Below are 27,508 nucleotides of genomic sequence, written 5' to 3'. Positions count from 1 at the left end.
AAACCACATCCGACAGTTTCTCCCCAGTGGACGTTTGGTGCCGATGGTGGGGGTTATGCTGAAGTCCCCCTGATACCAACAGCTGTTGCCTTCAGACAGAATGAAAGTTTCAGGCCAGAGAGCAAATGCCCCCCCTTTGCCCCCCCCCCCAACGCACAAAGCGTGTGCTGGCTGGGGCTCACGAATGTCTGGGCTACACATTCTGCGCTTGAAATCTTTCTGCCTGATCTAAGATGGACAATGGTTAGTGGTGAGAGACAGGCACTCTGCACATCCTCCGAGGCATGTTCTTTTTAATTATGAATGCCTACATCCCACAGCTACACCCTGACTCCAAAACAAATGAACAAATACACAGCAGATGCGAACCCCTCGTTCTGGGATTTAATTTCAGGTCCATTGCCTCTTGGGGCTTTATGACTTTTCCAACACATTGACACAAAACATTTCCATAATCTCTTTATTAACAGGCAGATTAAAGGGGGGGGCAGTCTCTCTTCCTGTCAGCTGAAAAAATCAGTTTGGGATCGTAACAGGCTTTTGGACTTCAGTGGCTATAATTTTTGGAGCCACCACCCCAGTATCCTGGCCCCCAAAATAGCTCATTTCATGTGGGCCTTTCTAGTGGAAGAGGATAGTGATAGACAGCCCTACTGTCTATCACTATCCTTGCCCTCCTACGCAAGGGGTGAGGCTGGTGGTGGTTGGATAAAACAGAAACATTCAGGGGTGCTCTAGGCTGATCCTGCATTGAGCAGGGGGTTGGACTTGATGGCCCCTTCCTACTCTGTGGTTCCATTATTCTACTTGTTTGTAAAGGTCTCTGGAGAGGCAGCATAGGAGTCTTCTCAATTACTTGGAGCTTCTATGACATGATTAACCTTCCAGAGGGTGACTGTGTTCGTCTGTTACAGCAAAGTAAGATAGGAACCCGGTGGCACCTGAGAGACAGACAAAATTTATTCCAGAAACTTTCTCGAGTCACAGCTCACTTCATCAGCTGCATGAAGCGTGCATCCACTACATCAGTCCATTTATATACACAACAGAAAGGCAGGGGTGGGGGTGTTACAAAGACAGGCTGTTTAAAACAAAATGCTACCATACTTTGCCTATCTAACAACAGTCCCCCCTCTGTGTGAACCGGTGACTCCTTGGATTGGATCTAATTTTAAACAAGCCTCTTTTTCTAATTTTCTCTCTCTCACACATACACACACACACCACCACCACCTTTCTGTTGCGTACATAACTGGATCTCCCTGCTGGATTAACAATTCCTGTCTTGAGCTTTGGTTCACAAAAGCTTTTGCTGGGATAAATTCTGCTAGGCCTCTTCTACAAGAGGGGTTTACGGTCTAGCTTTGCTGCTGACAGGAAGTGGGCTTTTTCCTCCTCCCACACAGCACCAGGGTGTCCTCGTGCCCATTCTGGCTTTATCCTGCAATGTGTCCTAAACCGGCTTCATTATGATCATTCAGGAACAACCACAACAAGGCTGGGGGGGGAGGGGCGGCTGCCAGGTGGATCTTTCCTGGCCCTCCGTCAGTGCTGCTTTCCTGCCCTGGTTCCCTGCAGTGGCTATTCCTTCCCCTCACCACTGGAGAGCTTTTGGGATTTTTTAAATAATCAGTAATTGCTATAGTCTTATGTCATTATAAGCTGTTTACCAACTCTTCAGAAGTCCCAGCTTTCATGTTTTAAAAACTAAGTCTTTAGACCTTTCTGATGCAGAGATATGCCTTTCCTGTTATATATCCACAATGAAAGGTGCTAGAGGCTTGCATGTTGGTTTAAATGAAAGCTGGTGGTCCAGAGGACCTAAGAGACATCTTTTTGTGATGCTATAACTATGTAGCAATTGCTGGGGGTGTTTTAATCCCCCAAACGCCCACCACTGGCACAGTGGGGAAATAGTTATTGCAGGGGACCGGGGCAGAGCAAATGTAGGGACTTTTGAAAGATGGTCATGTCTTCCACCATGTGGAAGTTCTGCTTCTGTGCTGAATCAGCAGCCAAAGAGACAACAAGAAAACCACAGAGTATCATAGCCACTGGACTCCTGTTCTGGGATGAACATGACTACACACTCCCCACTTGTCCAAATGTGAGAAGTCCCAGGGAGGAGAAAGAGAGAGAGAGCACTGATCGCTAAACATATCAAAACAAACAATAAGAAATTCTTTAAGTACATGAGGAGTGGGAAACCAGCTAGGGAAGCGGATGGACCTTTGGATGACATTGGGAGGAAAGGAACTCTAAGGGAAGATAAAGTGATTGCTGAAAAACTAAATGAATTCTTCTCATCTGTCTTCACTGTTGAAGATACAGGGCGGATTCCTTCTCCTGAACCGAGATTTTGGAGAGGGGAGAACGAGGAACTGAGGCAAATAGTGGTAACAAGGCAGGAAGTCCTAGAACGTCTAGACAAACTGCAAACTAACAAGTGACAGGGACCAAATGGTATTCATCCTAGAGTTCTTCAAGAACTCAAATGGGAAATTGCTGAAATCCTAACAAAGATATGTAACAAGTCCCTTAGATCAGCCTCTGTACCAGAGGACTGGAGAATGGCCAATGTAACACCCATTTATAAAAAAGGTTCCAGGAGGGACCCAGGAAAATTGATGGAAGGCATTATCAAAGATAGAATTGTCAAGCACATAGAAGGGCAAGGCCTGCTGAGCAAAACCCAACATGGCTTCTGTAAAGGTAGGTCCTGTCTCACTAACCTTTTAGAGTTTGTTGAAAGTGTTAATAAGTATTTGGACAGGAGGACACTGTGTGTTTGGATTTCCAAAAGGCTTTTGACAAAGTCCCCCACCAAAGACTGCTAAGCAAACTTCATAGTCACGGGATAAGAGAACAAGTCCTCTTATGGATTGAGAGCTGGCTGAAAAATAGGAAGCAGAGAGTAGGAATCAATGGTCAGTTCTCACAATGGCGGGATGTGAGAAGTGGGGTCCCTCAGGGATCTGTGTTGGGACCGGTGCTTTTCAACCTGTTCATCAATGACCTGGAGTTGGGATTGAACAGTGAGGTGGCCAAGTTTGCAGATGACACCAAATTATTTAGGATGGTTGAAACAAAATCGGACTGTGAAGAGCTCCAAAAGGATCTCTACAAACTGGAAGAATGGGCGTTAAAATGGCAAATGAGTTTCAATGTAAGTGTAAAGTGATGCATACTGGGGCAAAAAATCCCACTGATGGGATCTGTGCTTGCAGTGACAGACCAAGAAAGGGATCTTGGGGTGATAGTGGATAGCTCAATGAAGATGTCAACCCAATGTGCAGCTGCTGTGAAAAAAGGCAAATTCCATGCTGGCCATAATTAGATGAGGAATAGAGAATAAAACTGTTGCTATCATACTGCCCTTGTAAAAATCTATGGTGAGAGTAGACCACACTTGGAATACTGTGTACAGTTCTGGTCACCACACCTAAAAAAGGATATTGCAGAGCTTGAGAAGGTGCAGAAAAAAGCAACCAAAATTATCAGGGGACTAGAGCAACTGTCCTATGGGGAGCGGTTAAGACGCTTAGGGCTGTTTAGCTTGGAAAGAAGGCGGCTAAGGGCAGACATGATAGAGTTCTATAAAATTATGCATGGTTTGGAGAGAGTGGACAGGGAGAAACTTTTCTCCCTCTCTCATAATAATAGAACCCAGTGTCATCTGCTGAAGCTAGAGGGAGAGAGATTCAAAACTGGTAAAAGGAAGTATTTCTTCACACAATGCATAGTTAAATTGTGGAACTCCCTGCCCCAGGATGTGGTGATGGCTGCCAACGTGGAAGTTTTTAAGAGGGGAGTGGACATGTCCATGGAGGAGAGGGGTATCCATGGCTACTAGTTAAAATGGATACTAGTCATGATGCACACCTATTCTCTCCAGGATCAGAAGAGCAGGCCTACTATCTTAGGTGCTGTGGAATGCTGCTACAGTCATCTTGTTTGGGGGCTTCCTAGAGGCACCTGGTTGGCCACCTTGAGAACAGACTGCTGGATTTGATGGGCCTTGGCCTGATCTGGCAGGGCCTTTCTTAGGTTCTTATCAATTTTTGTAGAAGTGTATTTCCTCAATTTAGAATTGTACAGTACAGCTGGAAGCACAGAAACACTCCTGTAGAGGAAAGCAGATCTGTTCTGCCCCATCAGATCCTGAGGCGGATCTTGTGCCACCCAGGAGTTTCAGCCAGCTCAGAGTCATCTGTCTGCCTTTCCCCTTTAAATCCAAGAACTGCCATTTCTTCACGTGCACACATTTTCCTAGGATGCCCCTGTGCTTTCAGCAGCATAAAAGCAGGCTGAAATTTAACAATTGATGCAAAGCTGGTGTAGCACAAAGAACCAGCCAGAAAAGAAGGAAGGCATCAGTAATTCAAACAAGGTTATTGATTGTGACAAATGTGGGTTTCACTCTCAGTCACCACCCCCAAGCACCTGGGACTCTTTGTTCTCACTTTCATCCTCAAGGCCCATCATACGCCCCTCTCTACACCCTCATGGTAGTGGACAGCCCTCTCCCCTAAAGACATGCAAATCCTTTGGAGTAGACAATAATTCACTGAAGAGACACGCAGGGGATCACGTGCCGCAGCATGCCCGGTCCTCTGACTGGGAGAGACTGCTGCTTCATTCACCCATGTGAGCCTGATTAGGGTTGTAATGCAGCGGCAAGGAAGACACTCTGAACACATTCAGAGACCTCCTCAATTACACGTCAGCCCTACCAGTCAAAGGTGGACCTGAGCTGAGCCTTGGTCAAAGGAAACGGAAGGACTGAGAGGGCCCAGGGAGTGGGTGGGCTTATGTGAGGGATCTGATTGGACCGGACATCCAATCTCAAGTCTCCCCCCACAAGGGTTTCCAGCTCTGGGTTGGGAAACTCCTGGAGATTTGGGGGTAGGAGTCTGGAGAGGGTGGGGTTTGGAAAGGGGAGGGACTTCAGTGGGGTATAATGCCATAGAGTCTACCTTCCACAGCGAAAACAAAGGGCCCTTCTTTTCTTCACCTTCCAAAGTGGCCATTTTCTCCAGGGGAACTGATTGCTTTACCCTGGAGACCAGTTACGATTCTGGGCGATCTCCAGCCACCACCTGGAGACTGGAAACCCTAACACCCACCTCCAATAAGCATGAGGATTCTTTTATTAATAAGTAATGAAATATGGGTAACATAAGAATGACAAAATGTGCATGTTGAATTCAAGTATTATCTCTAGAATTTATTTCCAGAATTAGACATTTAATAATTAAAGCCCCATTAAAAAAAACTCTCAACTGAAACTTGATTCACAAAGAGATGGTTTAATTCCTCTGTGAATTTAGAACTTTTTTCTCAAAAGAAACCCTGTAGTTGCCGTGGTCTGAGAGGGGATGTGGGGGCCAGACCCCCCCCCCGGCCACTTTACGGAGGCGTCCCACTCCCTACAGACACCACATAATTCCCCTGCGTTCTGCTCTGTGATCAGAATACTGGGATCGTTTTAATTCTTATCCCCGCTCCTTCTGTTCCAGTCCCCTGGATGACCTTTCTGCCAAGAAGGGGCAGTGGAGATGGGGCGGGTGCTATCTAGGCCACTCAACCACCTCCCCCCACCATTGCCCCTCGGGCCGAAAATGACAACCGGATCGAGACATTGACTCAGTCCCGGGCGGCTTTCACTGTCCTCGCTGAGGATGAAACAGAAATCCTGAAAGCCCCCTGAGGCATTAATCCTTCCTCGCCCTGATTGCAAACCAGCTGTGCATCTGTCGCCGCAGGCCTGGCCCTGCCTGCCTGCCTGCCCAGATGCTGCCGGCACCAGGAGGGGCCCAGCACTCCCCCTTGCCCGCCTGCCCTTTTGTTCTTGCAAGGCTCAGACTGGCTTTAATAACGGTTGCCCCAGGAGGGCCTCCTAGGAGTCAGGTCCGATCCCTGGGGCCAACCCTTCTCTGCATCTGAGTGGTGAGCACCGCACAGATAGGAGCAGCTTCCAGATGACAGACAGCAGCACCCTCGTGGTTCTGCTGCTGGGCCACTGGAAGCCCCCAGATGAAACAAAGAATGTGCTCCATCCCTCTGATCAGCCAGGCTGCACCTCCTCACACAACCACACCTGGCAATGATAGCACATGGGAATGGGGACACACAGAACTAAAGTACTTTAAATTCGGTTCAGTAGCAGGCAAGGCAGCCCTGCCTCCTTGACTTGTGTCAAAAGGTCCATCACTGTTTCCTGGGGTGGGAATTACCTCCTTTTTGCACCTGTGAGATGGTTGTTCCAGATAGAGCAAGGAGAAAGTTGGTCAGATTGAGAGACAGCAGCTTGCTTAGATCATGGCACCTCTGGGCCTGTGTAGAAGAACAGTATTCTTGTTGACAAATTGGGAAAATGTGGTTTAGATCCTGTCACTGTTAGGTGGATCTGTAATTGGTTGACAGATCGCACCCAAAGAGTGCTTGTTAATGGTTCCTCTTCCACTTGGAGAGGAGTGACTAGTGGAGTGCCTCAGGGATCTTTCCTGGGCCCTGTGTTGTTCAACATCTTTATAAATGATTTGGATGAAGGAATAGAGGGGATGTTTATTAAATTTGCAGATGATACTAAATTGGGAGGGGTAGCAAATATGGTAGAAGGAAGAGCCAGGATACAGGATGATCTTGACAGGCTGGAGACTTGGCCTAAAACCAATAAAATGCATTTCAACAGAGATAAATGTAAAGTTCTGCATTTAGGTAGGAAAAATAAAATGGATAATTATAGGATGGGGGAGACTTGTCTTAGCAGTAGTGTGTGTGAAAAGGATCTTGGGGTCTTAGTAGACCAAACACTGAACATGAGTCAGCAGTGTGATGCGGTAGCTAAAAAGGCAAATGCGATCTTGGGCTGCATCAACAGAAGTATAATGTCCAGATCACGCGAAGTGATGGTATCGCTTTACTCTGCTGTGGTTAGACCTCACCTAGAGTACTGTGTTCAGTTTTGGGCACCACAATTTAAGAAAGATGTAGACAAGCTGGAACGTGTCCAGAGGAGAGCAACAAAGATGGTGAGGGGGCTGGAGACCAAGTCCTATGAGGAAAGGTTGAAGGAGCTGGGTATGTTTAGCCTGAAGAGGTGAAGACTAAGAGGGGATATGATAACCATGTTCAAGTACTTGAAGGGCTGTCATATGGAGGAGGGCGCCGAGTTGTTTTCTGTCGCCCCAGAAGGTTGTACCAGAACCAATGGGTTGAAATTAAATCAAAAGTTTCCATCTTGACATTAGTAAGAATTTTCTAACAGAGCGGTTCCTCAGTGGAACAGGCTTCCTCGGGAGGTGGTAAGCGCTCCTTCCCTGGAGGTTTTTAAGCAGAGGCTAGATGGCCATCTGTCAGCAACGCTGACTCTATGACCTTAAGCAGTTCATGGGAGGGAGGGCATCTTGGCCATCTCCTAGGTATAGAGTAGTAGGGGTCACTGGGTGTGTGGGGGGGAGATAGTTGTGAGTTTCCTGCATTGTGCAGGGGGTTGGACTAGATGACCCTGGCGGTCCTTTCTAACTCTATTCGATGAACTTGGAGGTGGGTGAGTAGAGCGCAGGAGGGGCCTCCCCCACCTGCTGCAGTGGACCAGCCCAGGAAGAGGCCAAATAAGAAGGGGGGAAAGAGAAGAAGGGTTGGTTTTTATACGCAGACTTTCTGTATCTTTTTAAAAGGACTCTCAAACCGGTTTACAATCGCCTTCCCTTCCTGCCCCCTTGTAAGGTAGGTGGGGCTGAAATTGTTGCGAGACAGCTGTGACTAGCCCAAGCTGGCTTCACGTGGAGGAGAGGGGAACCCAACCCGGTTCTCCAGATTAGAGGCCGCCGCTCCAAACCACGATCTCGTGCGTTGCAGTGAGCACCTGCCGCTAGCCGCCCCGCACGGGGTGGGAAGGAAGGGGCTGCTAAAGCGACGGGTGCGCCCCCCCCCCCCCCCGCGAACGGGACTGGCCCGGGCACTTGGGGCGCGGGCCCCGCCGGCTGCCGCGGGGAGTTCCTGGTTAGGAAGGAGGGGGGGGGCGCACAACGGCCTCCTGCTCGGGCCGCAGCGCGGGGGCTGGCCGCTGGGCGGGGCGGGGGCGCGGGGGCGCGCGGGCGCGCGCGGGGCTGCCGAGCGCGGGAGCGCACGTGGGACGATGGCCAGGCGGCGTCTGGGCGTCGGCGGCGGCGAGGCGCGCTGAATCGGGCGCTGCGCTGCGGCTGCAGCATGGGCGGCCGGCTGCTGTGCGCCTTGGCGCTGGTGGCTCTCCTGCGCGCCGCGGGCTGCAGCTTCTTCCGCCGTGAGTGTCCCGGGACCCGCGGCCCCGCCAGCTGCATTGCGGCAGGCGGGCGGGCGGGCGGGCGGGGAGAGGGGCCGGGGCGTCCGGCGCGGGGGACCCTCCTCCTCCTCCTCCTCCTTTCTCGGGCTGGGGGAGCGGAGCGGGCGGCGGCGGCGGCTGTCCCGGGGCCCCTTCCCCCCAGAGCGCAGCCTTCGCCGGGCGTCCCGGCAGTGGCGGGGGGGGGCGGGCGGGGTCCCTCCGGCCTGGCCCTGGCCTTCCGCGGCCTCCTCCTGGCCGGGCCTCCCCACGGCCGGGGGTCCGGGGGGGGGCGAGGGCTCGGGCCCCTTCCCCTCAGGCTGCAGCCCGGCCCGGTGACCTTCAGGACGAGGACGCGGAGGAAGGGCTGGGAGGGGCCGGGCCTGTGCCGGCCCTCAGAAGCCCCCCCGGGAGAAACAGCGCGGTGCGGAATAGCGCCGGGGGCCCCCTCCAGTGGCCGCGCGGGGGGTTGGCTTTGCGTGGCCGGCCAGCCTGCAGGGGCCGGAGCCCGAGAGACCCCCTGCCAGACCCAGAGGCGGCCGCCCTGCCCTGCCCTGCCCTGCCCTCCGGAGCATCAGTCAACCATCCCTGCAGTTTGCCACATCCTTGAGTGCTGGGAGCGAGAACTGCCAGAGCCCGGCCGGGGGGGGGGGGGAGGCACGACAGCCCTGAAGCCCGGGAAATGTGCCATTCGGCCACGTCGCATCACCCAAGGGCTCCGGTTTTTAGAGGACGGGGAAGGAAGATCCCCGGCGTGAATGAATGTCATTGAAGTGGGCCTGGTTCAGTCTGTCAACAGATGTTTGCTTTCTTCCAGAGCTTTATGTCTTGTAACACCTTGATTTGTAAGTTCTGGAAAAGGGTTTGTATAGGGGGGGGTGTGTGTGTTAATATGAGGCCACAAAGTGAAAAGGTAAAAACAAGCCACTGAGGTTATGAAGGGTTGGTGCTTCTAACCCATCGGAAGCCCCCAGCCGGTTGAAGTCACGTCCCTCGGTTCTTCTCTTGTGATGCATCCCATTGGGGTGGGGAGGCTAGAATGAAAGCTGATGGTGCAGGTGACAGAGGAGCCAGGGTTGCATTTTTACCTGGTGCTTTCATGGCTAAAATGAAGTGCCAGGTGCCGGCACTGCAGTTCACGTCTGCCTGCCTGGAAGCTCAACCTGCACTAATGGACGGTGGGTGGAGCAGGTCTGGGAAAGTGGCTAAATAAATAAATGTGTGGTCACTCTCTTATGTGAGGGAAACATAAGCATATTTGTTCCTGCCTTGACACTGAGAGAGGCTGATTCTTGGCTCAGATTGATTTAGATACGGCTTTCCTCCCAACAGAGTAGGTAGCACTTAAGATTGTTGGAATTAGCAATGTCTAGCATGCAAAGAAACGAGAAGACGACCCTGCAGGGCCAGCTAGATAGGAATGTAAGGTTAAGGGCCCTCCATCCTCTTGTCTGTCCTTAGACTGATACTCTCAGGGCAATTTCCTCCTATTTGGAAGCTCACTTTACCTTCTCCTCTTAGCCAGCAGGGTAGCTAGAGATGATATGTCTCTCAGCTTTCCTCTCTAAAACGTAGTTCCCTAATAAACATTTCCCTTTGTGTGCAGCCAGTACCTTTTTCCTTATAACACTGCAATGAAAAGGGCTGGAGAGACTTACTAGTTTCCAGCTTTCATTTTTGTAAACAAAGTATAATGTTGCACTAGATTGTTACATTACAAGTGGGAACCCACAAGGTCTTGTGGGTTGCACCTCCTTTCCTCCTCTCCCACTATTTCCTCTTTCCGTTTCCTGAAAACCCCATAGCCTCTCCCCTTTGCCTGCTTCCGTCTCTCCTTCTAGGGTTGCCAACCTCCAGGTGGGGCCTGGAGGTCTCCTGGAATCACAACAGATCTGCCAACTGCAGAAATTAGTTCCCTCTTAGGGTTGACAGCTCTAGGTTGGGAAATTCCTGGAGATCTGGGGAAGGAAGCAACCTCAGCAGGATATAATGCCATAGAGTCCACCTTCCAGTGTAGCCATTGTCTCCAGGGGAACTGATCTCTGTCATCTGGAGAGCAGTTGTACTTGTGGCTGATCTCTAGCCCCGACCTGGAGGTTGGCAACCTTAGTCCCCATGGAGGAAATTGATGCTTTGGAGGGTGAAGTCTATGGCACTGAACCCCTCTGAGGTCCCTCCCCTCCTCCATCCTTCCCCGGTCTCCACCCACCCAAATCTCCAGGAATTTCCTAACCTGGAATTGGCAACCTTATCTCCTTCCCACTCAAAAGCCAACGTACCTTTATCTGCTCTTCTGTCTTGAGCTTTCCCTCTCCCCCCGCACTGGCAGCCTCTACCTAGGAAAACTGTGTGCGTGGTACTAGCTACTAGGCCAGGCCTACTTGCATGGTACCCCTCAAGGACTTGTGGGGTAGCACCTCACTTTCCCTTGTATCCTTCTCTCCACACTATCTCCTCTTTCCCTCCCGCTAGAAACCCCATATCCTCTCCCATTTCCCTGTCTCATTCTCTTTTTCTTTACCTTTTATCTGTCTCCCATCTCCAGCTCTATTTATTATTTATTTACTTCATTTATACCCCACTTTTCTCCACAATGGGAACCAAAGCAACTTGTATTATTCTTGTCTCCTCAATTTTATACACAACTCTGTGAGGTAGATTAGCCTGGAAGTATGTCTGAAATCACCCAGTGAGCTTCCTCAGCAAAATGGGGATTCGAACCTGGGTCTCCCAGACCCTGCTATCAATCTCTAACTGCTATGCCACACTGGCTTTCATAGAGTGGCTGCTGTTGAGCAGAAGCAAACAGCCAGGCCTAGCTGAGTCATGCAAGTCAGGTGGTATGAAGTCCCCCAGGAGTTGCTGCCAGGCCTAGGGATGCCAGCCTCCAGGTAGGACCTGGAGATCCTCCAGAATTACAACTGAACTCCAGATGACAGAGATCTGACCCCCTGGACAAAATAACTGCTTTGGAGGGTGGGTTCTATTATATTCATCTTTTCCCAAGCCCTGCGCTCCTCAGACTCAACCACAAAATCTCCAGGAATTTCCCAAACTGGAGCTGGCAACCATAGTCAGGCCTGGCCCTGGTGAGTCCTCCCTCAAAGGTCAAAATACGCCTGGAAAGGGCCCTGCCCTTTCCTTCTGCCTTTTACTGTTAGAAACTGAAGCCTGGAATGCTGTGGTTGCCAAGCAGTAGCCACTGAGGAAACCTGTTGCTTAAAGTTACAGGCACTCTTTTGATCATTTTCGGATTTTTTAAGTCCCCCAATGTATTTTTTTTTTAATTTCAGATTTTTTTTTGCAAACTTCTCAGGTTCGTAGAAAGATCCATCTTGCTCTAGTCTCCGGATTTAAGTATCCAAAGATTTGGCCGACTTCACTATTAGAATGCTAAATAGAATGTAGGTTCTGTGCATTCTGTGAAGCAAGTGTTGCCAAGGAGTCCTTCCTAAATTTTGCTTCCCTCCCACTCGTCACCCTGAGGAACACTGAGTCCACTTTGGGGACTACCTGTGTTTATCTTAGTCATTGGGGCCTTTCTGCATGGTACTAGCCAAGAACAAAGAGATACACACCATGCAATACCCCTTCTTCTAGATGAAAATGCCTGGTACAGTTCATTTTTTGGGTGCATCTCAGTCTGGATTTAGGGGGACTGACCACACAGGAAAGATGCTGACCATTGGCTCCAATTTTTCCTGTCTAAGGTGGAACAGCAGTTGGATATTTGCATTGTAGTCACTCTCTCCTGTATAGATTATTTTTCTTCCTGTTCATGTATGAAATTGATTCATCACCTACAGCTTGGAAGTCACCTTATATATTGCTGGCTTTTCTTGTTTGCTAACTTTTGAAGTACTTACACTGGCCAAAGTTTAACCTAAAGTATGGTTTGGGAGTGGGAGGATATATTTTATCGGTCTCTTCTTGCCTCCTCCAAAGTTCTGTACCAATGAACAGTAAGGTGTGAGGGGGGGGCCTCCCTCAGGGGCCGGTTCTGTTGAAGCATGGTGGGCAGCTGGTGGTGCCCTCTGGGGCTAGTGGGGTTGAGGGCAGGGCTGCCAATGGCAGGTGGAGCCAACTAGTTCTGATTTGGTCCTCCATCCTGCCCTCTTGCAATGATACCAATAAAATGTTAACTGTTGTGGTGCAGTCCCACAAGTGAAGTGAAGCATAGTCTCGTACCAGGCGTGTGTGTCTTGCCTACTCCATGAAAATAAAGTAGCACAAAGACGCGAATTGTTCAGTTGTCGTGTGATTTCAATCCAGGATTTCTTTAATCAGCCATTGCTCTGTGGACAGCTTTGCTAATGTGTGAAGTCTCTCCTCAGACATTGCATTTCTCAGGAAAGTCTTTACTCTGTGCAGAACGCGGAACGCTTGTTCTGCTTCTGCAGTAGACTTTGGAGCGATCACTGTCATTCTCAGTAACTTCACTGTTCTTGCTGAACATGCCTTCAGATTTTTGTCCCAAAGTGTATGCAGTAGTGTTGAAGCATCCTTGATATTGAGTTCTTGCCTCTTGTTCTGAAAGCTCCGTCTTCAGTTTGTCTTTCTGCAGCTTTGAATGTGCTTCTGTGGTTTCATGCAGTGCTTGTACTGGGAACTTCAACTTATGTGCTCCAAACAAGCTCCAGTGTATCAAGGTTGCACTTACCAGATGTTTGGTGAACTTGAACCGTACTTTGGCATGTGAACTTATAATGTCATAACCTTCTGCTACCAGTTGACTCTGGGTTTCCTTGCTTTTGCTTCTGGGCAGCTGTGACTGCTCAGGTAACTCAGAACAAGCCTTTTATGAAGTCTCTGGCTGAGAGGGTACTCTCTGAGAGGGTACTCTCCTAATTGCTGCCAAGTTAATGGCTCTTTCTTGGAACTCATTGTAGAGAATATCCAATTAGGCATTACTTTCTGGAACCAGAACAAAAAATAGGGGCGCTTCCCATCATCTTCTTTGAGCAGCTGAATAAATCCCTGGCCTCACACACAGCACTAAGATCACAATCCCAGGACTTTATTTCCTTAAAGCATTCAGTGCATGCCTGCCTTTCCTCAAACATCACACTTCTCAAACATCATATTAATCATCTGGACGTTGAAGGCCAGAGACGAATTATGGGATTCATCTTTTCACTGCTGCCTCCACGGCGTCACTCTTTTTTGCTGAACATGCAAAGGACACGGGGAACCCAGAACATCTCATCCTTGATTTGGGATGCAGCGTTTTGCATTATTAATTTCAGTTGGTGTGCATTCATGGCAATGAACATAGAGGGCACCTTGGATCCTTTTCTGGACTCCTCATTGCTGTCCATGCATCGCACTTGCTTCTTCATTACTCTGAACAATGAGTTTCTGCTTGCCAGTCTCCTCAGAAAAATCCATCCAGATTCTGGTGGAAACTCATGGCAGTTTGCTCAGCACGAGAATCCATCATAGAAGAGTTCCACTGTTGAGGCTTCCCCACTGATGTAGTGGGAAACCAGCTCAGTGTGATGGTGCTTCTTCAGTCTCGGCAGCTATGAGCTAAGTGCCTTTCAACTTCTGCTTTAACTCCTGGCTGGTTGTGAGCCTCGTGGTCAAGAAGTTCACTCTGAAAGGGCTTTATCTCATCCCTGTGCCACTCACTCTTCACATTAAGTTCCCCCTCATGTCTTTGTTCTGTGCAAACCTATGAATCCCCTTCTCTTGGCTTTTCCCTCTCGCTAATGGGAAAGGGGCTGCCTCCTCCTGGGTCAGCCTTTTCTCCCACAATAGTGTTTGCCAGCGTGGTGGGGAACGAGCAGAGGTGCTCTAGGAGTCAGAAAAATGAGCGCGTCTCCCCTGAGAAGGAGCAGTACTTCTGGGTTGGCTGGAGTCGCCTCCTTCAGGTATATTCTGTGTTGCCAGCTCTTAAGTGGGGAAGTTCCGGGGGGGGGGGTTGGGTGTGGAACCTGGGAGGGGAGGGGTGCAATGCCGTAGAGATCAGTTATAATTCTGGTCCTGGAGGCTGGCAACCATATGGAACAGAGTGGATCTAGCTAAAAAAAAAAGCAGGCCTAGATGAATAGGGAGGGGGGGCAGTTGCCCGGGGAGGGGGGAAGGCACTCTTTTGCTGAGGCAGCTGTGCTACAGATGAAAGTTGCCACTGGCAGGGAGGTAGCCAGGGTTGCTAGCTCCAAGTTCAGAAATTCCTGGAAATTTGGCTGGTGGAGCCTGGGGAGGGCGGGGTTTGAGGAGGGACATTGGTGGGATATATTCCATAGAATCTACCTTCCAAAGCAGGGGGAATGATCTCTGTCAGCTGGAGATCAGTTGTAATTCCATGGAATCGCCAGGTCCTACCTGGAAGTTGGCAACCCTATAGGGAGTGGACATGTTCATGGAGGAGAGGGCTATCCATGGCTACTAGTCGAAATGGATACTTGTCATGATGCATGCCTATTCTCTTCCGTATCAGAGGGGCAAGCCTATTATAGTAGGTGCTGTGGGACACAGGCAAGATGCTGCTGCAGTTGTCTTGTTTGTGGGCTTCCTAGAGGCACCTGGTTGGCCACTGTGTGAACAGTCTGCTGGATTTGATGGGTCTTGGTCTGATCCAAGGCAAAGGTTGTCCTTCCAAACTTAAGCCCTAGCTCCTGCCCTTGGAAACAAATCTTGGTCATAGGATGTTGGTTCCTGACTGACTTGAACACTGATTTCTTCCTGCTGTCCCTCTCACCACTTGGCAGGGCATTGCTCGGATGAACTGGTTGGCCCCCTCTACGTTTGGAATCTTGGTGCCTCATCTCGGTCCAGCATCTTCCGTGCTGCCACTTTTGCCCGGATCTATGGTGAGTTCAGCATGTGCAGAATCCAGGGAAGAGGCAGACTTTCCAGAACCCCAGCTCCTCAACCTAATAGCATAAGCCTTACAGAATAAAACAGGAGCTGATCTAAGTTTGACAGTAGTCTTCCAAAACTGGCTCAATGCCCAAAGGAGGGCATGATGGTAGCATTCATCTTCTATACTTAACTGTGATTGTATCCGCAATTGGAGAGATGCATGGTTTCTTAACTGCTGAGCTGCACATCTAGTTATCATTGCTAAGCTGCACTAGAAGGTTGATTTTCTGCCCTGAGTTCTTAGAAGGGAATGGTGGGCTACAGATGGGATAGTTACTTTAATCTGATCCTTCTAAAATTCACTGATGAGAGCCATCATCTCTTCCTATGAGAAGGGTTATCATAGACTCTCTTGTGTGAAATCCTTACTTTTTTAATATGACACAATATGGTTCAGAGTTGTCCTAATCCAGATGCTGCCAAGTGGCAGCAATTCAAAGTTTGTTTTAAACTTTGCAGTGGCCCTGGGGGGTGGCATAGCTGCCCTAAGGACACCTGAGGCCTGAGGGAGGGGTGTCCGTATGCATGTTTCAGCCGTGAGAGACGTGTGCCATGTTTCTGCCCTCCCTGCTCCCTCTCTTGTGCAGGGGCTGGCGGCTGGTCACCTGATCCCAATGACAAGCATCCTTGGCTCCAGATCGACCTAACCAAGAAGTGCCGCATCAATGCCATCGCCACACAGGGCACCTTCAACTCCTACAATTGGGTGACACGCTACATCGTCTTGTATGGTGACCATCCCAATAACTGGAAGCCTTATTTTCAACAGGGGAGCAACTGGGTGAGAGAGTAGAGGCTTCCTCTGCCCTCAGCAGAGTGGGTAGCAACGCATGGGGTTTGTGGGTGTCTCCCCCTCTGTATGCATGCCTGCATCCCTCAGACTTCTGGAAATTTATCAGCAGGACAATGCATGTACAGGAGCTGATGTGTTCCACGCTTCCGCAGTGGTACCTTTCAAGGACTGGTTTTTAGTAGGGTGCATAGACATCCATTGTGATACTAATCTTAAACTAATTCCTACAAAAATGGCAGTCATATGAGACAATATGGACATGCATATCCACAATATGTGGTCAAAATATGCAAAAAAATGTGCAGGTTTTAAATATATTTTTTTCTAAAATAGTTGATTGCAGTATTCATTTAATGAATCCACATTTTCATTCATTCTTGTACGATTGACAGAATGCTAATCATATATAAAATCATTCAAGAACTAACATTTCAAAAAATAAGAAATCAGAAAAAGCAGTGAATGGCAACTTAAGAGCAGATGGATGGCCTCTAGCAAAGCAGAGAATGTTATAGAAAACCAGAAAAATGTACAGGAAAGCATTGTAATGAATGCATTCTAATTAAGGGGGGGAACACCACTTAGTTCTCTGACCATTAATTTGTTAGTTTCATCTGTGATTGTGCATTTATTACCAAGCACTGGGGACTATTAAGTGTGCCTGGTGACCCTTCCAGACTAGCTTGGAGATATGTTCAGGAACGAGGTTCACTCAAAACTTACTTTTCTTTGTGGCTGTAGACCAGTGGTTCCCAAAGTGGGCAGTACCACCCCCTGGGGGGCGGTGGGATTACCTAGGGGGGCACTAAGAGGCAAGAAGGCAGCAAGGGGGCGCTAGAGGTGGGCCCCTTCAACTGTGCTGTTCACTAATTTACAATAGATCAAACTATGGCACCATGCTGGAAAATTTGGTGGAAACGATCAGAATTTTTTTCCAGACTTTGAAGAGCTGGTACCACTGGATCAAGTTCATCAGTTTTGTTGAATAAATTTCAACTAAAAAGTTTTAATTTGATTTTGAATAGATGTGCAATTAATTGTTACTGTTTGGAAATTTTATTGTTATTAGCTTCTTTAGTGAGTCAGGCAACCCCCTATTTTGAATAATGCTTTTTATAGGATAGGGTAGGGGGCGCTGGGGTTGAGTTTGTGAAACCAAGGGGGCGGTGGCCTGAAAAGTTTGGGGACCGCTGCTGTAGACCAAGAAGGTGGGACTGTCATCAGCCTCAGAACCTTACTATATTTCTATGTGGCACACTGTGAATATGCTTTTTGCAAGTGGTAATGTGCAGCGCTTCCTGTTGGAGATATGTAGTCACTACCAAAGTTAGTTCTTGCCACAGAGTTTCTTCATACTGAAATATGTTTAGGGTTTTAATTTTCCAGATTCCTTGTGTGCAAAGATACTGGTATTTTGCACCCAGTTTCAATCAGCAGCAGCTAACATTTTGTTGTAATCCAAATAAGTTTCTATTTTCACAGGTATAAAAGTACCATTGATTTGTTTTTCTGAAAGAGAAAACTAGTTGGCTTTCCATTTGTATCCCATCCTTCCTACAAAGGACAGAGCATAGGAAATTTCTAGGTCTTGGTGCTTGCAGGATTTCTTGGCCTACTGGCAGCTTTTTCAGAGAAGAACGTAGAGACAAAGAGAACTATTATAATAACCAGTGTAAAGAAGTAGAAGAGAACATCAAAAAAGGAAGAACAAGATATCTGTTCCACAAGATCCAAGAAATCAAAGGGAAATTTAAAGCATAGTTTGGCGTGCTGAAAGATCAACACAAAAATACATTAACGGAACAAGACAAAAAAAGAAAAGTTGGGAAAAATACACTGAAGAACCATACAGAAGAAATGAAAGGATGACACATTCCTTCTAAGAAGAATCTTTTGAAGAAGAACCTTTAGTTTTAGAAAGTTAAGTGAGAAATGTAAAGTTTGTCAAAGACAAATATAAAGTTCTGCATTTAGGTAGGAAAAATCAAATGCATAATTATAGGATGGGGGAGACTTGTTTGAGCAGTAGTGTGTGTGAAAAGGATCTTGGGGTCTTAGTAGACCAATCACTGAACATGAGTCAGCAGTGTGATGCTGTAACTAAAAAGGCAAATGCAGTCTTGTGCTGCATCAACAGAAGTATAGTGTCCAGATCACGCGAAGTGATGGTATCGCTTTGCTCTGGTTAGACCTCAACTAGAGTACTGTGTTCAGTTTTGTGCACCACAATTTAAGAAATATGCAGACAAGCTGGAACGTGTCCCGAGAAGGGCAACAAAGATGGTGAGGGGTCTGGAGACTAAGTCCTATGAGGAAAGGTTGAAGGAGCTGGGTATGTTTAGCCTGAAGAGGAGAAGACTGGGAGGGGATATGATAACCATGTTCAAGTACTTGAAGGGCTGTCATATAGAGGAGGGTGCCGAGTTGTTTTCTGTTGCTCAAGAAGGTCGGACCAGAACCAATGGGTTGTAATTAAATCAAAAGAGTTTCCGTCTAGACATTAGCAAGAATTTTCTAACAGTGAGTGGAACAGGCTTCCTCGGAAGGTGGTAAGCTCTCCTTCCCTGGAGGTTTTTAAGAATTGGTTAGATGGCCATCTGTCAGCAATGCTGATTCTGTGACCTTAGGCAAATGATGAGAGGGAGGGCATCTTGGCCATCTTCTGGTCACTGGGGGTGTGGAGTGGGGAGGTAGTTGTGAATTTCCTGCATTGTGCGGGGGGTTGGACTTGATGGCCCTGGTGGTCCCTTCCAACTCTATGATTCTATGAGAACAATTGGGAGAAACAAATCACCAGAAATAGATGGGATATCAATAGAGCTATTCTAAGCCACAGAAACAGAGTTCATCAAAATCTTAACAAGAATATGCCAACAAATATCGAAAACAAAACAGTGACCCACAGACTGGTAACGCTTGACCTATATTCCAGTTCTGAAAAAGGAGATGTCAAAGAATGCAGCTATTGAACCATTGCATTAATTTCTCATGCAAGTAAAGTGAAACAAGCTAACAACAAAGACTGTTACGAAATAAGAAATGAGAAAAGCCAGATGTTCAAATTGGGTTCAGAAAAGGAAGAGGCCCTAGCGATCATAGTGAATATTTTCTATTCCTTGGCTCCATCATCAACCCAAAAGAGAGACTGCAACCAAGAAGTCAGAAGGAGACTGAGACTGGGCAGTCAAGGAGCTAGAAAAGATTCTTAAATGTAAGGATGTGTCACTGGCGACCAGGATCAAGATCATTGTATCAATACCACAGTATTCCCCATTACTATGTATTGGTGTGAAAGTTGGACAATGAAGAAAGCTGACAGAAAGAAAGTAGATTCCTTTGAAATGTGGTGTTGGAGGAGAGTTTTACAGATCCCGTGGACCACGAAAAAGACACACAAGTGGGTTATAGATTAAATCAAACCTGAACTGTCCCTAGAAACTACAATGACTAAACTGAGGCTATCATACTTTGGTCACATTATGAAAAGACAAGAGTAACTGAAAAAGACAATCATGCTAGGAAAAGTTGAAGGCAGCAGGGAAAGAGGAAGACCCAACATCAGATGGATTGACTCAATCAAGGAAGCCACAGCCCTCAGTTTACAAGATTTGAGCAAGGCTGTTAATGATGAGACGTTTTGGAGGTCATTAATTCATAGGGCTGCCATAATTCAGAGTGACTTGGCAGCACTTAGAGGAAAAGAAGGCTTCCTTCAGAAACTGGAAGGCTTATACAAATGAGGCAAATGAGGCTGAGAAACTAAATGAATTCTTCTCATCTGTCTTCATTGTTGAAAATATAGGACAGATTCCTTCTCCTGATGTTTTGGGGAGGGGAGAATGAGGTGCTGGGGCACATTGTGGTAACAAGGTGGGAAGCTCTTGAAGTATAGACAAACTGCTAACTAATAAGTCACCGAGACCCGACGGTATTCATCCTAGAGTTCTTGAAGAACTCAAATGGGAAATTGCTGAACTTCTAACAATGATATATAACATGTCCCTGTGGACTTTGTGCATTTGGATTTCCAAAAGGCTTTTGACAAAGTCTGCTAAGCAAAGACTGCTAAGCAGACTTCATAGTCATGGGATAAGAGGACAAGTCCTCTTATGGACTGAGAGCTGGCTAAAAAATAGGAAACAGAGAGTAGGAATAAATGGTCAGTTCTCCCAATGGAGGGATGTGAACAGTGGGGTCCCTCAGGGATCTGTGTTGGGAATAGTGCTTTTCAACCTGCTCATCAATGACCTGGAGCTGGGGTGGACAGTGAGGTGGCCAAGTTTGCAGATGACACCATCCTTCCTTCACCTTACCTGTTAGCCATGGCTGTGACCTCTTGGACTTTATACTACCTTTCCTGGGCTGCAGTATACAATCTAGCTGAGCCTCTAATATTGAGGACTTGAGTACCCCCCAAGCCTTTTCCAGAGATTTAACCCTCTGTTCCTTTCAACTTCCTTTTTACCAGGTTCCTAATTTTAGACCAATTCCCTCTTTTCAAGTAAAATGTAATTGTGTGAGATTTCCCAGGCATTTTACCATATACATATAAATTAAACGTGATGCCATTGTGGTCACTGTTGCCAATTGGTTCAACCATATCCACATTATGCTCTGGCAGCACCATTGAGTATTAAATCCTGGGTTGCCTCACCTCTGATGGGGTTCATGACCATCTGTTCAAGGGCACAGTCACTGAGGATGTCTAGAAATTTTATCTCTTTGGCTTGACTGGAGCATGCATTTATCCAGTCAATATGAGGGTAGTTAAAGTCTCCCATTATTACTACTTTGGCTGCCTCTCTGATTTCATTCACTGGATGCTTCTTTTGGGCAACCCCTTCTTCAATGTAACTTTTCTTAAGAAGCCCTTCCACCCACCTTCCCCTGCAAGCTTGCTAATTACACCCATCAGTGTGATGTACTGAGACCACAAAGCAGTAAAGACAGATTGCTAACCTGTAAATGTTGTTCTGTGAGTGGTCATCTGTGCATTTGCCCAACTTGCCCTCTTTCACCACTGCAGGTACTATGCTTGTTAGCATTCTCAAAGTATTTCCTGACAGTTGCCCTCCTCTACTTTTTCTGAGTTGGTGTGTCAGGTGATCTCTTGCACATGCTCTGGTGAACAATCACATTCTTGTTCTGTCACCACTTTCTTCTTTTATACATATACTGTATTGACACAGTGGGATAATGGGAGGTGGTGTTCCCAGGCCAACAGTGTTTTGCCTTTCCTAGGCCTGGTTTTTTTTTTTTTTTTTGCTTTTGCATGTTTGGACAATTGTTTTCCTGCCTGTGGAAAGTTTGTTGGATGGCTGCTTTGCCATTCCATTATATTTTGAAGCTGCATTTGTAAATGTCCCAGCTTCCCCCTCCACCAAAAACCAGCAAGTCTGTACAGGTGTACTAGAGAGAAACTGCAGTGCAACATAATTCTATATGAACTATGTTTGCCTGGCTTCAGCATATGTAGGTGCTGGGTGGAATAAAATCAACATGTAAAAATAACCCCCCCCCCAAAAAAAAAAAACCAACAACAAGACATTCAACTAACTAGGAAAGATCTCTTTTTCTTTAACTGACTGGTAGCGTGACTTGACTGTTTAGGAAGGCCCACCTGCATGCTGGCAGTTCAGATCACGCAGTCCAGAACCAATGCTGAGAGGACAGTCGTGGGCTGGGAGAGCCAGGGAAGAAGGTGTGAGAGGAGATCTCCGTCCCTCCCCCCTCACACAGACACACACACACACACAGGAGACCAAGAGACCCCTCCTCCATGAGGAGGAGTGGATCTCCTGGGGGTAAAGAGATGTTACCAAGGAGTGGGTCCCAACCTAGGGAGGAGGGTTTGTAGGGAAAGGGTGTAGTTTGGGAGTCCAGGAGAATGTAAGCTTGTCCTTCTTGATCTGCCTGAGGCTGGAAGCAGTAGGAGGGGGAGAGAGAAGTCTTTCTCCCACCCAGCGCCTTGATTTGGGACATGATTGCAAGTGTTGTTTCGTTTTTTAATGGTGGGCCCTGCCAGAGAAACTGAGGCAGCTTGCAAAAAGGAGGCGGCGGCGGCGGCTAGGAAGTGAGTGTGGAAGTGGCCTTTGAAAGGACCTTTAGAAGAGCAGCAGACAGTACAGATGCCACAAGAATACTTCAGGTACTTTCCTTCCAGAAACACCAGTATAAGGGTGGTTTGAAAAAACAGGGGAAGTTGGGAGGAAATCGGCAGAACAGCAATACTTTGTCAGGTTAGAGAAAAGCCAGTGTATTTAAGAAGCCAAGATAGAGCAAAAACTCCCTGTTGAAATGCCCTTTGTCTTCCTTCTGTAATGGGCTTGTAAATCTCTCTCTCAAATTCTTTTGCTTTGTCTGGGCTGGCAGACCCCCCACCCACCCCCCGGCACTCACCCATGAGTCCCGGGGCCGGCAGCACGGACTTCCTATCAGTGGCACCAACCAAAGGCGGAGCTTTTTGAGGCCACTAGTCAAGCAGGGGTGTTGGGGAGACGGAAGTACGAACGAGTCCCCTTTGGCCCGGATGCTGGGATGGGCCAGGTGCTCAGCCCCAGGGGGTGGAGATTGGAGGAGCCCAGCGTGGTCCTGCCCACAATCCACCTGTGGGTGGCCGAGGGCCCAAGCAGCCAGAGAGAGGGTGTATTGAAGGCCAGGGGAGAGAGGACTAAGGGTGTCATGGAACCCCCCACCTCCCATTTGGCTGAGGAGCCCATAGAGCATGCCAGAAAATTGAATGCCGGTGTGTGTGTGTGTGTGTGTGTGTGCCTAAACTAAAGAGTAAAGGCACTAAAGAGTAAAGGCAAGAAAATATCCAGATGCAGGGAGGATCCATAAACCATCTGTTCTGAATAAGTCACAAACGTTTTATCGTCTGGGGCCTTACTGACCTCAGCACTGCTGTACTTTGCGCTCAGGCCGAGTTGTGCAGCGCAGCAGGGGCAGCCCCAGGAAGGAGCTGTGAGGCCCTTGAGGCTCTTCCTATAGCCGCTGTGAACAGCATCGTTTGACTCCTGAAGATAAACCACATACATTTATGCTGTAGTTTGGGGGGGGGAGTTGATCGCTGTGCCCTTGTTCAATCTTGGCAGCTGGGCCACTTTGGGTCCCCTCCCTTTCCTTCCTTTACTCTTCGGGGATCAGCTGCTCAGCCGGAAGACAGATAGTAACTTTGAAGCCCGCTGTCAGATAGGGCTTCTGACAGCTCCGTCCTCAAACAAGAAGGTTCCCCCACAAACAAGATGGAGTTCTCCGTGCACTCCTCCCCCCCCCCCGGTTTAGCACACGAGCTCCGGCCAGAGATTTACAATTGTATTGGGACCCGCCCGTGTAAATCTTTGATCTGATATCAGGTCCCACGCACAAAGCCGAGGGCTCGGCCATCTCCTCCACTGATTGCTCATGATTATTTCTATTTCAGTTTTACTTAAGTCGTTACCGGCAGGAAACGACTACATTGTCTCTTTGTTTCTGTAACCCTATTGTATCAGCCCTATAAATGTATCCCCACTCCTCCTGTCATGTATTCCAACCTTGTTTGTCTCCTTACTGAAATCATTGACTTTCAGAATAAATCTTTGAATCGCTGCTCTGCCTGGATTTGAGTTCTATTGCCTGAAATGCTGTGCATTTGCTGAAGCCTGACATTAGGTTGGAATGCATCTTTTTTATTTTCTACTAGTTAGTTCTTGAGAAAGATGTTCCCCAGTTCGACCTGATCCGCCGAACAGATCCGGCGGTACGAACGCCTCTGCCTGTCGGAACAGCAGGGAGCGGTCCTGACCCGGGAGGAAGCAGCCCCGAGAGGAACAGATCCAAGCCGGGAGGAAGTAACCCTGGGAAGGAGCTCCGCAGAACTTGCGGAGGGGGCACCGCGGATCGCCGGACAGTACGTCCACCAATCAACCACGGGGCCAAACTTCGATCTCCTATATCGAGGCCCGCTGGAGGACCTATACTCCAGGGAGGAGGAACCGCTCCGAGGCCGAGCTGCAGTCACCTCAACCCCGTTCCCCTGAGAAGAGGAACGCCGTCTTCTGCCGGAGCAGAACCACGACCTGACTCGACAGAACCGGGAGCTTCAGGACCAGCTGGAGATCCTAAGGAGGGAGATGACGGCGCTAGCAGGGACGGTGCGAGGACTCCAATCGTCCATCGGCGCTGCAACTACCCTCCCCGTTCATTCTCCACGCACAGTCGCCCGGGACCTGCAGATCTCCTTTGATGGGACCTGAGCCCAGTTACCCCACTTTCTACTGCAACTTTCTGGCTTCATGAACGATCAGGGTGAGACTTTTCCTTCCGAAGAAGCCCGGGTGCGGTACACCATCGGGCTTCTAAAGAAGGAGGCAGTAGAGTGGGCACTGGCAGTGACAGAAGTTAACCCTGGACTTCTGCGCTCCCTCGATGATTTCCTGGAAGCCCTGCACCGCCGGTTTGAAGACCCTCACCGGGCAGAGAGGGCCAAGATTGCTATGCGCAGATTGAGGCAGGGGTCCTGATCTGTGCTAGAATATGCCCAGGAGTTCCAGTCCCTGGCGTGCAAGGTGCGAGAGTGGAGCGACGCCACCAAGGTCCAACACTTCCGCGAGGGACTGCGCTGGGAAGTGTTGGAGGGCTGCCTGACTCTGGGAGACCCTGACACTGTGGAGGGCTGGATCCGGCTGGCAGGGCAAGTAGAACACCGCAAGCTGACCCTGCAGTTCGCCAAGGATCGCCCGGGGAAGGAACCCCCCTCCAGAGGCCCGACCAAGGGGAACACTGCGACGGAGGTACACCGAGGCGAAGGGAATCAAGGCCGTTTCCCGGACGAGAGAGCGCGCCGCTTCTGAGAGGGTTCCTGTCTACGTTGCGGAAGGATGGGACACTTTGCTGCCAAGTGCACCAGTGGATCGCCCAGGCAGGCAACAGACAAGAATGCTCTGACCGGCTAGCCATTTCCGGACCTGAAGAGGATGGAGGGAACACCCACCCGGCGCAGAACGGCGGCGTTAAGCGCGGACCTGGAGCCTGTCCCATGTGAACATCGCTGCTGTTCCAGAGATGTCTCACCGCCAAAAAATGAAGAAAGCTTCCTGTGAGTGAACCGGCACAGGAGGCTACTTTGCAAGAGAACGAGCTGGTTCCGACCTGGGTGAGTGACCAGGGAGAGAGACTACTGGTACCTGTGGTGTTAAAAAATCCCCAGGGAGGGGATCCAATTGCAGTAGTGGGCATTTTGGACTCTGGCTGTTCCAGGACTTTAATAGACCAGGGGGTGTTTGACCGATTGCAGTTGGGGGCGGTGGAATTGGATCAACCCTTGCGCTTCCGCCAGATGGATGGAAGCGACCTCCAGGGGGGCCCCGTTCATTTGCGCTCTGACCCAGTGTTGTTGGGGGTGGGAGATCACTGGGAGCAGATCAGCCTCATTGCTCCTGGGATCGCTTACCCAGTGGTTCTGGGAAGCAACTGGCTGGCAGGCCACAACCCCAGCATTGACTGGGCGCAGTGTCAAGTGGTTTTTGAGTCTCCACAATGCCGGTGGCATTGCCAGGAGGACATGCCCGATGGGGGGAGGGTGACTGCCGTGACAGCAACCCCCGTGATACTGCCCCCGGAATATCAGGACTTTGTGGATGTCTTTGAGGGGAAGGACTGTGACTTGCTACCCCCTCACCGCACTACAGACTGTGCCATTGAGCTCACTGTGGACATGAAGCCCTCCAAAGCCCGGGTTTACCCCATGAACCCCCTGGAAAAGACTGTGTTGCGGGAGTTTCTGGACAAGAATCTGGCTAGGGGGTTCATCCATCCATCCAAGGCCGCATTCTCTTCACCCTGCTTCTTTGTAAAGAAGAAGGGGACTTTGGACCTCAGGTTGTGTGTGGACTATAGGGGTCTCAATGCAGTGACTGAAAAGAATGCTTATCCCATCCCCCTCATCCCTGACCTTCTCAGTCAGTTGCAGGAAGGCAGGATATTTTCAAAACTGGACCTGGCGGAAGCCTATTACCGGGTCCGGATTAAGGAGGGGGACGAGGCGAAGACAGCCTTCTCATGTTGCTTTGGTCTTTTTGAGTTTAGCGTGATGCCGTTCGGGTTGTCTGGAGCTCCGTCCTGCTTCATGCAACTCATCAACGAAATTTTACATGATTTACTGTTTCGGGGGGTTATCGTGTACCTAGATGACATTTTAATCTATTCTCGGGATCCGGAGGAACACCGGAAGTTGGTGCGGGAGGTATTGCGCCGACTGCGGGAGCACCACCTATACGCCAAACTGTCCAAGTGTGCCTTTTATCAGGACAAGCTTGCTTTCCTTGGGTTTGTAGTGTCTCCCAACGGGTTAATCATGGACCCCGAGAACACCCCTGAACCCGTAAGAAGGTTCAGTAATTTCTAGGTTTTGCCAATTTCTATCGGGGATTCATCCCGGATTTTGCCGAGATAGCCCTCCTGATCACGGACCTCCTTAAGACCAAGGGGAGGGGTCAGGCGGCCACGGCCGCTAACCATCAGGTGGCGTGGGACGACCGCTGCCAGGCAGCGTTCGACTTACTAAAGAGCCGGTTCACGTCTAAGCCCATTTTAGCTCACCCCGACTGTTCTCGGCCTTTCGTCCTGCAAGTAGACGCTTCTGACAAAGCAATGGGAGGAGCGCTTCTGCAGAAGGACGCTCAGGGGAAGCTCAGACCTTGCGCCTACTTTTCCCAAAAGTTCTCGGGGGCCGAGCTCAACTGGCCGATTGGGGAAAAGGAGGCCATGGCTATCAAACATGCCCTCACGGTTTGGCGCCAGTTCTTAGAAGGGGTGACGGTGCCGTTTGAGGTTTGGACAGACCACCGAAACCTCGAGGCCATCTTGGGGCAGAGGAGGCTCTCGGCCAAGCAGCTGAGGTGGGCGGACTTTTTCTCTAGGTTCCGCTTCACCATTAAGCACGTTCCCGGGAGGGAGAATTGCCTGGCGGATGGTCTCTCCACATGCCGCAGTACGACTGCAGAGTCGAGCGGCCGCTTGGGTCCCTTTTCACTCCAGAACACCTGGGCTTGGACCTGGAGGGGGCATGCGCGGGAGTTCTGACCCGAGCCTAAACCCGGGCGGCGCCCCCCCCACCTGCCCCGGTACTTCCGCAAGGTGGCACGAGCGGTGCCACTCGTCCCCCAGGGGTTCGGACCCGGGCCCAGACCTGGGCAGCGGTTACCACGCCTGTACTGGACCTCCAGCAAGAGGGAGCACCCAATGCCTCCCCCCCCCAGGGAGTCCGGACCCGGGCCCAAGCCCGGGCGGTGGGTGCCTCCCCCAGCCCTCCCGCAGAGGGAGGCTCACGATTCCACCCACTTCCAGGAGGTTCCTGGAGATCTGCCCTCTGCCGCAAAGACCAGGTGGGAGGAGGCTCTTCGTGAGGAATGAGGGGAGGGTCCCCTTGGGGTGGAGGAAACTGGGACCCCGGAAGGAAGGACTTATGTTCCCCAGAAGCTGTACCGGGAAGCTCTAGAATGGAGCCACAGCTCCAAGACGGGGGGTCACTTTGGTTTCGTTAAGACCCTACCGTTAAGACCCTA

General features: G+C 49.4%; 1 protein-coding gene across 1 annotated transcript in view; it reads left to right on the top strand.

Annotated features, from left to right (window-relative positions):
• Positions 1–9,410: 9,410 nt before the first annotated feature.
• The window catches only part of CNTNAP1 (contactin associated protein 1), a 64,704-nt gene continuing 46,606 nt past the window's right edge, over positions 9,411–27,508 (top strand). The window contains exons 1-3 of the mRNA XM_056864727.1: positions 9,411–9,480; positions 15,016–15,117; positions 15,757–15,950. Of these exons, the coding sequence (XP_056720705.1) occupies positions 9,411–9,480; positions 15,016–15,117; positions 15,757–15,950 (366 nt within the window). The remainder of the gene's footprint in view (positions 9,481–15,015; positions 15,118–15,756; positions 15,951–27,508) is intronic.

Source organism: Euleptes europaea, chromosome 18 (genome assembly GCF_029931775.1).
Source record: "Euleptes europaea isolate rEulEur1 chromosome 18, rEulEur1.hap1, whole genome shotgun sequence".
Lineage (NCBI taxonomy): Eukaryota > Metazoa > Chordata > Lepidosauria > Squamata > Sphaerodactylidae > Euleptes > Euleptes europaea.
The sequence above is the reverse complement of the archived record's forward strand: the minus strand, read 5'-3'. Positions and strand labels throughout refer to the sequence as shown.